General features: G+C 35.7%; 2 protein-coding genes across 2 annotated transcripts; both read left to right on the forward strand.

The window, feature by feature from the left end:
* Positions 1–1,445: 1,445 nt before the first annotated feature.
* On the forward strand, positions 1,446–4,529 carry zgc:110410 (uncharacterized protein LOC553618 homolog). The gene is made up of 10 exons (XM_052144727.1): positions 1,446–1,518; positions 1,817–2,022; positions 2,561–2,639; positions 2,851–2,904; positions 3,042–3,132; positions 3,222–3,259; positions 3,386–3,473; positions 3,626–3,715; positions 3,805–3,852; positions 4,021–4,529. The coding sequence occupies exons 2-10, from the start codon at positions 1,824–1,826 to the stop codon at positions 4,168–4,170; spliced, it is 837 nt and encodes a 278-aa protein (XP_052000687.1). The 5' UTR covers positions 1,446–1,518; positions 1,817–1,823; the 3' UTR covers positions 4,171–4,529.
* A 1,029-nt stretch (positions 4,530–5,558) lies between these two features.
* On the forward strand, positions 5,559–12,957 carry fam8a1b (family with sequence similarity 8 member A1b). Its single transcript, XM_052144831.1, has 5 exons — positions 5,559–6,079; positions 7,237–7,357; positions 7,468–7,591; positions 7,679–7,818; positions 7,939–12,957. The coding sequence occupies exons 1-5, from the start codon at positions 5,590–5,592 to the stop codon at positions 8,081–8,083; spliced, it is 1,020 nt and encodes a 339-aa protein (XP_052000791.1). The 5' UTR covers positions 5,559–5,589; the 3' UTR covers positions 8,084–12,957.
* Positions 12,958–13,368: the final 411 nt, after the last annotated feature.

The raw sequence follows: 13,368 nt of genomic DNA on the forward strand, positions 1-13,368 counted from the left end.
TAAATTTGCAAACAGGGACTAAAAATGAAATGCTTTTCATTTCGGTTTGTTCTGAGCAAAAGTTCAAATGTTCCACAGTGGTTTAGAATGACAGTACTCTGCACTAAGGGGTGGGTGAAATACTAATTGCAGCATTGTCAGATCTCACAAGAGAAATAAGCAATCTGGTCTGGAAAAACAAGTTCAAAATAAGCAACTTGCTTCAATATAAACAAAAAATTTGCAATTTATCACAATAGAAATCATAACAAGGATACAGTTAATAAAGAGTTATGTACATTTTTAATTAAAGATTTGCTTCTGAGTCAAAACCCGGTAGCATCAAATCTGTATTAATGCATCAAATGTAACAATAATTCAGTGAAGACTTCGAAACAACTGAGAAAACTTTTCCTTGTATCTGGATAAGCCATGCATGTATATGTAGTAATTAAACATAGTTGTGAAAAAGGTCTTCATTCACAGAATACGACATACACAACGAGCAAAGTGTAATGCAACAGTTTCCTTCAGGTTCAAAGCAAATGTTAAATTTTTCGGGTAACATGAAGTGGTGTGTTCCAAAAATGTACTATGATAAACCCTTTGGCCATAAGTTTCATGAAAAAATTATCAGAACAAAATGGCCTGGTTATTACCGGTTTTCAGCATTTAAAAATAAAGTTTTTACTCCAGAACAATTGAAAATGACTTTGTTCCAGTTTTCGGTTACATTCTGCTAAAACATTTAAGTTTCAGTTTTCATTCCTTGTATGCAAGATTTTTAAAATGATTAAATATTACATCAAACGACATCAAAATCAGTCTTTAGACATTGCATGTGTTGACCTCAAGGATCAGACATATTTTGCACTGTATAGTGACAAACAGGTGTTAAGCAAAGTGCTGTGGTAGTTTTTGTCACTATTTAGTGTTTTGGGAGAAAATAAATGTGCCTTTAGCCCCACTGAACCCTGTAATAAAAATGCATACATTTTTTGTGTTAACTTTTAAGATGATTGTAGTCAGTAACACTTATCATGACAAAATCAATATACTAATTATATTACATATTTATGCATTTGGCAGACGCTTATCCAAAGCGACTTACAGCGCCCTTATTACAGGGACAATCCCCCTGGAGCAACCTGGAGTTAAGTGCCTTGCTCAAGGACACAATGGTGGTGGCTGTGGGGCTTGAACCAGCATCCTTCTGATTACCAGATCAGATCAGATTTAATTCTTCATACCCGGTCTGAAATGTCAGAGATGAGACAAGACATGTAGTATTTATAACATTAATTATAAGATTATGCACATAATGTTATTGTTAATTAGTGTTAGGGTGTGGGTTATTTAAAAGTGAAACAATTTTCATTCATTGTGGGAAAAAACACACACAGGTAAACTTGGCCTTTATTAATGAATATTGACTTGGTGGGCTAGGCAAAGTCCTGTCTCCCTGGATACAAACAGATTTAGAGAGGACTTTGCCCTGCACAAATCATAATAGGAAGCAAACTGGTGCCAGACTAAAAGGTAAGTGGCTGTTCGAATATGAATACAATTGAAAGATATCATTATGTCTTATTTGTTAAGTGAAAACATAAAGAGAATTTTACATCCTAAATTAATTTTAGATCCTGATTAGGCCTATATGGCATTACCACTCAAGAATAAAAACACTGTCAATAGCATTTGTCGGTGTGTTACGTCTCTCATGAGATCAGTGATTATAAAATCAGAGGTTTATACTCTCAATCTTCTAAATTCACAAACTGTGTTTAGATCTTAATCACTTCTGAAGTAATATTGTCATATTATACTTTGTTAAAAGAGACAAAATGAGCAATGAGCAGTCTCCCCCTCCATATAACCCCTATTACCCTCCGCAACATCCTAATGAAATGCAAGGAAAAGTTGGGGAGGCAGTCATTTGCGTTGATGATCGTGTCAATATGGGGATTCCTGAAGGTGCTCCCCCAGAGTACACCCTGGGCTTTGAGAATGACAACTGCTTTTCAGATGCAGCAATAAGACGAGGTCAGTTGTGCACTTTTAAATTTGACCTCAATCACTTGGTAATATCATCACATTATAGAAGAATATTTGTGTTAAAATGTGTTTATTTCAAACCTGTGCTCTAGTCATGTAATTTTGTGTAGGCTAGTTTATGTAATATATATATATATATATATATATATATATATATATATATATATATATATATATATATATATATATATATATATATATATATATATATATAAGCAAGGCAATAACTGAAAAGCTGTAAAATTACTAGAACTGTTTGTGAATAAGCTGCTTGTATCTGTCATTTTTGCATGGAATAGTACATGTAGAAAATATGTCAATTTTAATTGTGATGGTTTCAATTACTACTACATCAGCCTATAAAAATAAGTGTTTCACAAACGTGTTAAATAGCTATCAGTTATTTTCACCATTAATCACAGTTAATAATGGGCAATATTATGTACATTAAATAGCATATTACTATACAAATGTATTTGACTGAATAGACTGGTCAGTGATAAAAATGTGAATGTGCTTTTTTCAGGTTTCATAAGAAAAGTGTACTTGACACTTATGGTTCAACTCTTAATAACAGTTGGAATCATCTGTACTTTTCTGTATTGGTGAGTAGACTGTTATTTATCTTACCACACCTACTACATTTCTAAAAAAAAAAAAGACAGATAATAGTGTACTAAAGTGTTACGTCAACTTCATTGCCTTTAGTACCTCTTATTTATGACTAAAAACAAATTTGTATGTCCCCCAACATGTCTATTTTAAATAAGTAAACAATTCTTACTACCATTATTGACATTTCTGTCTTTTTTATAGGGAGACACTTAGGAACTGGGTAATAGACACATACTGGTTTACCTACTCTATGATGTGAGCATTCAAATATCCTTCTCTTTTGTGTGTCCTTATTATCAGCATATGTTGAGAGTAGTCTGTGTCCAACAGATTCCATACATAATGTTAAACAAAGCCTCATGATCTTTTTGTGTTTGCTTAAAATTCACAAGGGGTGTTACGCTGGCTCTAATCCTTGTGCTCTCCTGTTGTGGTGACATCCGACGGAAGGTTCCCTTGAACTTCATCTTCCTATTGCTGTTTGTAAGTGAAGTAGAGAGCCACTGTAGTATTCAAATGCAGTGAGCCGTTGTGACAATTTTGTAATTGCTAACTGCTCATTTCCAACATAGACAATTGCAGAGGGAGTTCTCCTTGGATCTATAACAGTGTGAGTGAAAAGCATAATTCCAACAAATAAATTGAATGCACTTCCTTTACAACTTTATTCACTACAGCAAGCATTAGAGTTTTGCTAATGTAAAAGTGTAAAAAAAGAACTGTCATTGCTATCCAGGTACTATTCAGCAGAGGCAGTCCTGTGGGCAGTGGGTGCAACTGCTTTGGTTTCCCTTGCGATGAGTTTGTTTTCATTGCAGTCTAAAGTAAGTACATCTGTGTACATCAGCAACACCTGACCTTATATATTAATGATCAGAACTGCTGTCTGCAAAATGTGATTGTTTTTTTAGTGTTTTTTTTTTTTTAAATAATTTGCTGGGTTCCAAGTACACACATATGTCTTTGCATGTTTTAGTGGGACTTCACACCTGCTTCTGGGTGTATATGGGGAATATGCTGGACACTGTTTTCTTTTGGGTTGCTTTGTGCAATTTTGAGATCACAGGTAAATCATTTTGCCAACTCATATTTCCTCTATTTATCAAAATTGGTCTCTTGTTTATATTCATTCATGTTCATTTTTATGTTCCAAAGTATGTGTACATTGTTTATGCATCGCTGGGAACATTGGTCTTCTCTATGGTAAGTGCGCTTCTTAACCATTACTTGCTTAGTCATGCTTTGTCCTGTGAAGCTTTGCCGAAACCACAAATTATTTTCTAAGAGGACCTAAAATAGGCATCACAAGTTAGTGGCATCATTATGTCATCTGTGTTTTCATTGACCAACTGTCTCTCTTCCATTCTCTAGTACCTGGTGTTCGACACGCAGCTCATACTGGGTGGAAAACACAAATACAGCATCAGCCCAGAAGAATACATCTTTGCTGCTCTGAACTTGTACCTTGATATTATCACAATTTTCTTAATGTTACTTCAACTAATTAGACTTTGTCATTGATGTGGTTTATGAATTTAAAGAGGGCACTTAATGATTCAAACATCACTCTCACTTAGGCCTACATGGCTTGAGATATGGTTATCAGATGCCTTTTTCTACTTTTTTTGTAAACATGACTCCATCTTGATCGTAATATGTTGTCTTAAACTTTTATAAATTCAGTCATAACACTGACATTTTTAAGCTACATTTATTAAAGAGTATCTACTGTCATGCATTGGCTATCATTTTGAACATGCAAAACATGCATGCATCTTACAGTATATTAATTTGCTTTAAACACAATTTCATGTTTGTGATAAGCAGAGTAATAAAATTGCTCATTGGACCTTCCCTGAACTCAGGTCTGTTTATATATGAATAAAGGTTAATTAATTTATAAATTAATTGATTTTTCTTAATGAAGTGCAAATAGTGGGGGTCATGGGTAACTCAGTGAGCAAAGAAAATGACTACCACACCTGGAGTCATGAGTTTGAATCCAGGGTGTGCTGAGTGACTCCAGCCTGGTCTCCTAAGCAACCAAATTGGCTAGTTGCTAGGGAGGGTAGAGTCACATGGGGTAACCTCCTTGTAGTCTTTATAATGTGTGGTTCTCGCTCCCTGTGGGGCACGTGGTGAGATGTGCGTGGATGCTGTGGAGAATAGCGTGAGCCTCCACACGCGCTACATCTCTGTGGTAACACGCTCAACAAGCCACGTGATAAAATGCACGGATTGATGCACTCAGACGTGTAGGGAACTGAGATTCGTCCTCTGCCACCCGGATTGAGGTGTTACTATGCCACAACGAGGACTTAGAGCACTTTGGGAACTGGACATTACAAATTGGGGAGAAAAGGGAAGAAGAAAAAAAAATGCAAATAGTTACCAACAACTGATATTAATTTTACAACTTTCATCAGTGTGAACAAGCCAATTACTTTCCAGCAAATTCAAAGTTTATGACACCCACTCTTAAATTTGGTACTACATGTCCTGTCTCATCGCTGACATTTCAGACCAGATAAGAAGAATTAAATTACGCAATGTGATTTTGCATATTGTGCTCCCAACTTTTGCTTTTATTATGCATTACAAAATATTGCCGGAAGTTGATGAAATCATTGGCTGTGTCTCGTTTGAAAGGATGCGTCCTCCGGAGCTCGCATTTGTCGGCCGCGTACGTCATCGAGGCTGTCTCGTTTTTTGTCTTCCTTTTTCTCATTTTTTTTATTTTTATTATTTTCAATTAATTTTGTGTATATGCACTTACATTTATACAATTGTTAACCTTTTTTGCATTCCCATAAAGAAAATAAAAATGAAACGAGACAGCATCGATGACGTATGCGGCCGACATATGCGACCTCCGAAGGACGCATCCTTCAAAACGAGACACAGCCATTGCCAACTTCGTCACAACAACACTGAAGTGTCATGGCGGAGTTAGACGATAACGCTTGTGAGAAGGAAAAATCGCTGGCAAAGGACAGTAGGACTGAAAACGGCGAAAACATGAAAACACAGAATCACAAGCCCTGTTCTCAGGGCAAGCAAGATACATCCACCGCTGTTACTACCACGGAGTACTGCGAAAAATTACAGGAGTGGATGTGGCAGTACTACTACAGTTATATGAACTGGCAGAGCTGGATAGCCATGTCTGCGTTTACCTTCCCACCATGTTTCCCAACACAAGGAGCAAATGAAACGCCTCGAGCGACGACATGGGGTACAGATATGTCTAATGGAGACCCTCGCAATTGGTTTAGCAATCCGTTTGCCTTTCCTGTACCATCCTTTTCTGCCGCTGCAAGTAACGCAGCGGGTCAAGCTGGGGACGCAAACAGTTCTCGAGCTCCAGCCACAGCACCTGCGCAGCTGCCACAACAACAGCAACAACGTAATGGGAATGCACAACAGCCAGGTATTAATATCTAACCTTTCTTTGTAGTTAAGTCTGCCAGCAACAATATTATATCGATTGTTACCTGGTTGTGAGACTGACAGTTGTACATTTACTGCTTGAACAACCTTTTTCAAACTTGAAGGGATAGTTCATCAAAAAATTAAAATCCTTTAATCATTTACTCCCCCTCATGCCATCTCATATGACTTTCTTCTGCTGAACACAAACCCATTTTTTTAGAAGAATATACAATGCAAGTAAATGGTTACCAGAAATCTGAAGGTTCAAAAAGCACATAAAGTCAGCATAAATGTAATCCATATGACACAAGTGATTAAATCCATGTCTTCTGAAGCAATATGATAGCTGTGGGTGAGAAACATTGATGATGATCAATATTTTAAGTGCTTCTTTATTCTCCACCCTGCCCAGTAGGTGGCAATATGCACGAAAAATGCAAATTGCCTTAAACAAAAAAAAAATGTAAAAGTAAAAGTGAAAGTGAAGATTTATAGTTAAAGAGGACTTAATTATTGATCTGTTTCTCACCCACATCAATCATATTGCTTCTGAAGATATGGATTTAATCACTTGTGTCAAATGGATTATATTTATGCTGCCTTTGTGTGCTTTTTAAACCTTCAAAGTTCTGGCCACTTTTCCTGCACTGACTTACAGAGCAGAAATATTCTTCTAAAAATCATTGTTTGTGTTTTGCAGAAGAAAGCAAGTCATACTCTTCTGGGATGGCATGAGGGGGAGTAAATTATTTTTACTCCTCAAGCAATGAATAGTAATTTTGAAACATGTATAAAATCATGATCACTCACATGAGATGAAGACTCCAGCCAAATCAGTAGCTTAACAAAAGCAGTTTTATTTTTATTTTGTTTAATTTCTGCGATGGCATAAGTCACTGAAAACTGTTGATGCTGCATCCAGACCCCTATATTTCAAGAAGTCATATTGACCAACATGGCATACTCTAAACAACAAATTACTGAGTGTACCTTTTTAAGATTGTTTAGCTTGTCTGTAGTGTTGCATTACTGTTTTTATTGTATGCAAATTATGTAGCTTAAACAACATGCTTATTATTATTTAGTTTTACTCATATTATGCATTTTGTTGATACTTTGGGAAAGCAATTCATGTCTACATTGTATTTTCTCTAGGTCGGGAATATGCCATCCCCTCTCCTCTGCAACGGTTCTTGGCAGAAATGGTGGATTTTTTTATTCTTTTCTTCATTAAAGCAACAATTATCCTCAGTATTGTCCACTTGAGTGGAATTAAGTAAGTTTGGGATTTTATTGTTTATATTTCCAAACATGTAACATATTAATAAATAAAATAAATCATGAGCTGATAGAATTTGACCCCTTGTCTATTTAAATGCCTTTTAGGGACATTTCAAAGTTTGCCATGCATTTCATTGTAGAGGAGATAGATGAAGACACATCCATGGAGGAATTACAGAAGATGATGCTTGTGGCTCTAGTGTACAGGATATTAGTTTGTTTATATGAGGTTAGTTCAAACACACATATTAACTCATCTGCTGAAATTCTGAAGCTCAGTTATGATCGGACCTGTATCACAATTTGTTTTTAACAGATCATATGTATTTGGGGAGCCGGTGGGGCAACACCAGGGAAGTTCCTTGTTGGCTTACGAGTTGTCACATGTGACAGCTCTGTCCTTGTGCAACCCAACCGAGTCCTTGTGGTACCAGCGACTAATGTCACCCTTTCTGCGTTAGTGATGCCTTTTAAAATAGATTTTCAATACATTTGTTATGAAATGCTTTAATACTTCTTGTTTCATGGTTTTGTAGACAATACTAAAATAAATGATGATCATTCCCTTTCTTGCAGGTCAACGGTGAGAGCTTTAAACAAGAACTTCTCTATCGCTTTCTTCTTTCCGGCATTCATCACACTTCTTTTCTTTCAGCACAATAGGACTGTTTATGACATTGTGGCTGGAACAATTGTGGTCAAGAGAAACAGGCTAAGATGACTTGTTCAATGATGTCATTATCATCCCAACATTGTAATGCAAAAACAAGCTTGTAGAGAAGGGAAAGAGAACCGGCTGAAGTGTTGTATATTGAACTGAACTAAAGCTATTTGGCCTCTAGGAGATCTGTTGCTTCAACAGCAGAAAATGGTACTTCCAGTATTTCTCACCCATCTCTTCTGGACATAGTCTTATAAGCATGAATTGCTTTCTCAGAATATTTTTGAATGATCTTTGTTGACATCTTTGAATAGTTTCCTTGTGCCAAAGTACGATCATTTATAAATGAGTTGCCTCGCAGTACTTAACCTTCCTCTGATATGTATATTTCTCTCTAAATTTATTTTGTGTGTGTGGGCTATTGATTGGAACATATACTTAGGACATTTTATGTTTGATAAATGAAATTTGAGAAGTAATTAACATTTTTGCATAATGCAATTGAGTTTGGCTATAGATTCTAATCTACTGACTGCATTTCTATTTCAGATAAATGTTTTGTACCTAATTATTAGTGTATATTTTATGGTATTTAAAAGCTTGAAAATGCCAGGAATTAGTTTTTTTTTTATTTTTTAAACAGTGCTGTTCTGCATTTTCACTGCATGCCTTCTTCAGCTCTGTGTAATGCACTATCCTGAGCTGTTGAGTTGATCAGTTCAGAACTTTGAGTTGCCTCATTATTTTCAGAATTTGTTGGTTGTATGACCAAATCAGAAGAATTCAGTTATGTCCCAGAGAAAGCTCTCTGTGTTGTCTCTGCTTATGGATTGACTATTTATACCAATAGACCCTTTTCACAGAAAATTAAGAGTTATGCCTTTCTGCCTTATTAGCTATGTAAATCTAGCAAACATTTTAATATTTCCAATTTTTACATTATTTAGTGTAAATTTATAACTAATTGTTCCCACCAGCAACCGGGTTGTATTTTATTACCCCTAATATAAACGAGTTACTACAGCTGTGTTGGGGTTTCTAATACAGCTGCTGAAGGATTGACAGTAAATTTTTCATCTTTCTTCTGACTGCCGTAATCCAACACTCCCAAGTTTAAGTTAATAGAACTGTCAGATTTAGATTTTGTATTACACATGCACGGTAATTGCTCTTAACATGAAATATTGAGTAAACTAATTCATACATTTTAATGGCACTTAACATTACATTGAGAACTTAAAATTTCCATGTAAGCTCAATTTAAGTACGTAAAGTAGAGGGATGCATGAGAATTGGAAACATTACAATATGTTTATCATAGCAATTGCTCAACAAGTAATTTAACTGTACAGCAATGTGAAACTGTATCTGTCCTCAACCCAAGCTTAAGCTCCACCATTCACCGTAGTGTTAACCCCCCAAAACTTTGACATAATAGAAACTCAAGTAACTCAACAAAACATTAAACACTAACAAGTCTCCCCATTTACATTCATCTTGCACAAAGAAACATTACATAACACTTAATTTGAACATTTACTCTCCGAGATGAATGCCACGCAAGGCATGCTGGGAAATAAAAATCGCCTGCCCAGTTAGATCCTGTAATTTTTTTTTACAACTCAAAAGTTTATTAAACTCAAAACAATTAAACAATTCAGGTTACTTAAAAGGTGTACGTTTCATGAACTCAACAAAAAAAAAAGTTGTAAAAACACCTCAAGGTTAATTTATTTGAATTCATTTGTATGATTACATTTTTCCCTACTCAAAGCTATTCATTATTTGGAGCATTATGTTTTAAAGTGTAGACATTGAAATGTAATAGGGGTGCTTTTATTTTGCAGTTGGAGTAATTAGGTAAGCAAAAATCATACAAAAAATATGTCTGGACAAAAAGAAAATTGCATTCTCCTAATATTTTGTTGGACCGCCTTTAGCTTTACAGCGCACATTCATCGTGGCTTTGTTTCAACAACCTTATGCAAAATCATGCTCCCTCCTTTCACATTATGAGTCTGATGAATCTTGGCATTGTCGTCCTAGATGAAAAAAATAAAATCCATTGTTGGGATAACGTGGTCATTCAGGTAGTCAGCTGACTTCATTTTATTGCTGCGTAATGTTGCTGAACCTAGACCTGACTAACTGAAGCAACCCTAGATCATAACACTGCCTCCAGAGGCTTGTACAGTGGGCACTATACATGATGAGTGCATCGCTTCATGTGCTGTACCCTTACGTGCCCACATGACCTTTTTTCCATTGCTCCACAGTCCATTGTGGCCACACAGCTGTTTATTCCCAATCTAGTAAATACTCTTCACATTGTATGTGTGTGGAAATGCTCTTACTTTCACTGTTAAACATAGCAGTGAGTACTGTCGACTTTTTACGATGTGACCAAGCATTTTAGTTAAAAAAAAATTATATCTAGGATATATATATATATATAAAAAAAGAAGTAGGCCTACGATCACATTTCTTCTGCAAAGCTAATGGTTCACCACTGTCCTTCCAGGTTTTAATAAGGAGTTGGACAGTTCTTAACCCAATTCCAGTGATTTCAGTAATCTCCTAAAATATTTTCTTTGCTTGATGCAGGTCAATTATTTGCCCTTTCTGAAATACAGTAGGCTAGCATATTTTCCACGACTACGAGATACGTCTAATGACATGGTTGATTAAGGAATGAGAAGCTACACAATGCATCAGTTAGGGTTAAAAGAATTGTTTCCAGCTGAAACATATTAATCACTGCAATAGCGATCCAATCATAGGCTCTTAAGAATTTGGTTATTTAAATCCAAATTGCGACTGTATTTTGGTCAGACAGTGTATTTGCTTTGGTCTCCCACATATATAGAAGTTTACCCTGCTATTGTTTAATTCTGGGTTTTTTACCACAGATGTGTGAAAAGGATTCATAACAATTAGAGAGTAACACTCTTTAAAACAGTCAACTTACTGTATTTGTATGGGGATGGGAAAAAAAATTAAAGCATATGGGGGAAAAGGGAATTAAACTTTGAAATTACAGTTACATGCAAAGGTAAGCTGCATTAGGCTCGCTTCCAAATAGCACTAGGCCTATGTGTCAGTTTTAAAAGAGTTATGACTGATTATCTTCATTTTAAATGTATGAACTTTCAAAAGTAAAAAATATTGACATTATAATTATCAAAGCTGAAGTGTGCTACTTCAACTAGCGTTACCAAATGGAATTGAACAAATTATTAAAATGCTACAATTACATTGATACATTCAAGTTTAGACCATGAACATTGGCATCTATTAGGTGTGTTCCTCGACCTCATCAAATCTCATGAGTTACCAATAGATGGTAGTGAGAGACCAGCAGGCTTGCCATGTGCACTGTGCACTGATATCAGAGCGATGAGGTCCATGTACTATAGAAGTTTAGTCTGAATTTCAAATTGCACCTACCTGCTGGTGTAACCAAAACATCTGTTTTAAAAGGTTTATTTGTGTGTGTGTGTCCTAAACTATGGATATATGCCCCATTGTTTTCACTTTTGCCATATCCATGTCAGGGGATAGGCTTTCTCTGCAAGCAATAATGAAAGGTATGTAAAGCTGACAGGGACAGATAGCTGTCTCAGACATATAGACCCTCATGCTTCACACCACAAAGATCTTTTTTCGGTCTCTCTTCCTCTCTACTTGACCTTACTGCCTTGTAATATCCTCTCACTATCAGACTGTGTCCACTGATGTTTCATTACATTTATCAGTAAGCAGTGCCAGCCATGATCTTCCTGCCTTTGTTTATCTCACAAGTCATATTGAGCATGCATTTACTATTTGACATCAGTACAAGCCATGGCTCTGTGTGGGGGCACCAATCCTCCTACTGCTATTTTGATGATGCTAGCTGATCATAAACCATTTAATACATTTTTCTAAGAATGTTAAGCTCTTCAATGTATGGCATCATCAGATGTGTAGTCTGATCTGTTCAGTCCTATATAATGTCTGATCAAAACGTTAATTCTAGAATATGATGTCTGGTACAATACAAGCTCATGCAGGCTTCATCTATGCAAGTGTAAGTTTTATGTAAGCACATACATACATGCATGCATACATACATTTGTCGCATGTCTGTGAGTGAGTTGTCTGTGTAGCCTTAAGAATGAGAGAAAGAAAAAAAAAAAAGAGTCAGACTTCAAGGCATGTTGTCGAGGGCTGCCTTTAAACAGATTCATTGGCTTATTGGACTGCAATCTCTCTCATTAATATGTGATGTGTCTTACTTTTTGTAGTAATGATGTCATCAGCAGCCAACCAAAAGCCATGGTGACTGAGATTGGTGCGACCTGATTGGCTATTCTGTTGGCAATAAGATGGGGTTGGGTATCTTATCATCCAAGACTGATGTTCACTCTGAGTCTTATCAAAACAAGTCTGCTCTGTTAGATCAATGATCAAAATAGACAAAGGCAAGGAGCAGCTTTCTCAAAGAACAACAAAACCCTCACTGTCATCTTTAACACATGTTAATCAGGTTTTACCACACTGTAACACTGTCTTCAACACCCTGAGGCTGCAACACAGACAAGCATATTGTCGAATTGTAGATTTATGTGCTGTAGGGAATTCCTCTTTGCTTGAGGGGAAAACAAGCAGCCCACCAGTATTTTGACAGAGCATTGATGTTTTGTTCTCTAAAGAAATAAACTTTATTTTTCCATTTTATTTTATTTATTTATAATTTTTGTATATTAGTTTTTGTTTTATTAGTCATTATTTTGCTTTTATGAATAGTACTACTCATAAGACTTTCTCATAAAACTACTACATGATTTCATCGTGTGTGAGATATGAAATGATTTATTATAAATCAATTTTAAGTGAAGTGATATAGTGAAACTTTGAAAAGAACCACTACATCAACAACCTGTAATGTAACAGTTTTAAGTGGATGTTTCTTTGTATTAAAGGAATGTCTCATGTTCAATAAAATGAAGTTCAATTAATGGCTTTTGCTGCACAATGGTGATTACCACAAAAAATAATTTAATCTCATCCTTTGTTTATTTAAAAAAATAATAATAATTTGTGGTTACCATAATGTAATTACAATGTAAGTCAATGGAGCCAGTCCACAAACACTACAAATACACAGTTTCAAAAGTGTTGCCACAAGATGTAAACTTAATACGTTAACATGGTATTAGTCTGATAAAATCGCTTTCTAATTTCATCTCTGTAAAGATATGGCCAATATTACAAATTAATTCCCAGGACAACGAAACCCTGTAGTCCTGGTATTGGAAATAACTTTACACAAATAAGGTTAATAAGCAGTAAAATCATGTTAA

This window comes from Xyrauchen texanus, chromosome 15 (assembly GCF_025860055.1).
Source record: "Xyrauchen texanus isolate HMW12.3.18 chromosome 15, RBS_HiC_50CHRs, whole genome shotgun sequence".
NCBI lineage: Eukaryota > Metazoa > Chordata > Actinopteri > Cypriniformes > Catostomidae > Xyrauchen > Xyrauchen texanus.

What these genes read in the sequence shown, in the direction of transcription:
- fam8a1b (XM_052144831.1), top strand. Translation starts at nt 5,590, where the DNA reads ATGGCGGAGTTAGACGATAACGCTTGTGAGAAGGAAAAATCGCTGGCA. An exon ending in TATTAGTTTGTTTATATGAG is followed by an intron (nt 7,592 to 7,678) that starts GTTAGTTCAAAC and finishes TGTTTTTAACAG; the next exon opens with ATCATATGTATTTGGGGAGC. An exon ending in ACTAATGTCACCCTTTCTGC is followed by an intron (nt 7,819 to 7,938) that starts GTTAGTGATGCC and finishes CCTTTCTTGCAG; the next exon opens with GTCAACGGTGAGAGCTTTAA.
- zgc:110410 (XM_052144727.1), top strand. Translation starts at nt 1,824, where the DNA reads ATGAGCAATGAGCAGTCTCCCCCTCCATATAACCCCTATTACCCTCCG. An exon ending in TGGTTTACCTACTCTATGAT is followed by an intron (nt 2,905 to 3,041) that starts GTGAGCATTCAA and finishes AAAATTCACAAG; the next exon opens with GGGTGTTACGCTGGCTCTAA. An exon ending in TGTTTTCATTGCAGTCTAAA is followed by an intron (nt 3,474 to 3,625) that starts GTAAGTACATCT and finishes TGCATGTTTTAG; the next exon opens with TGGGACTTCACACCTGCTTC.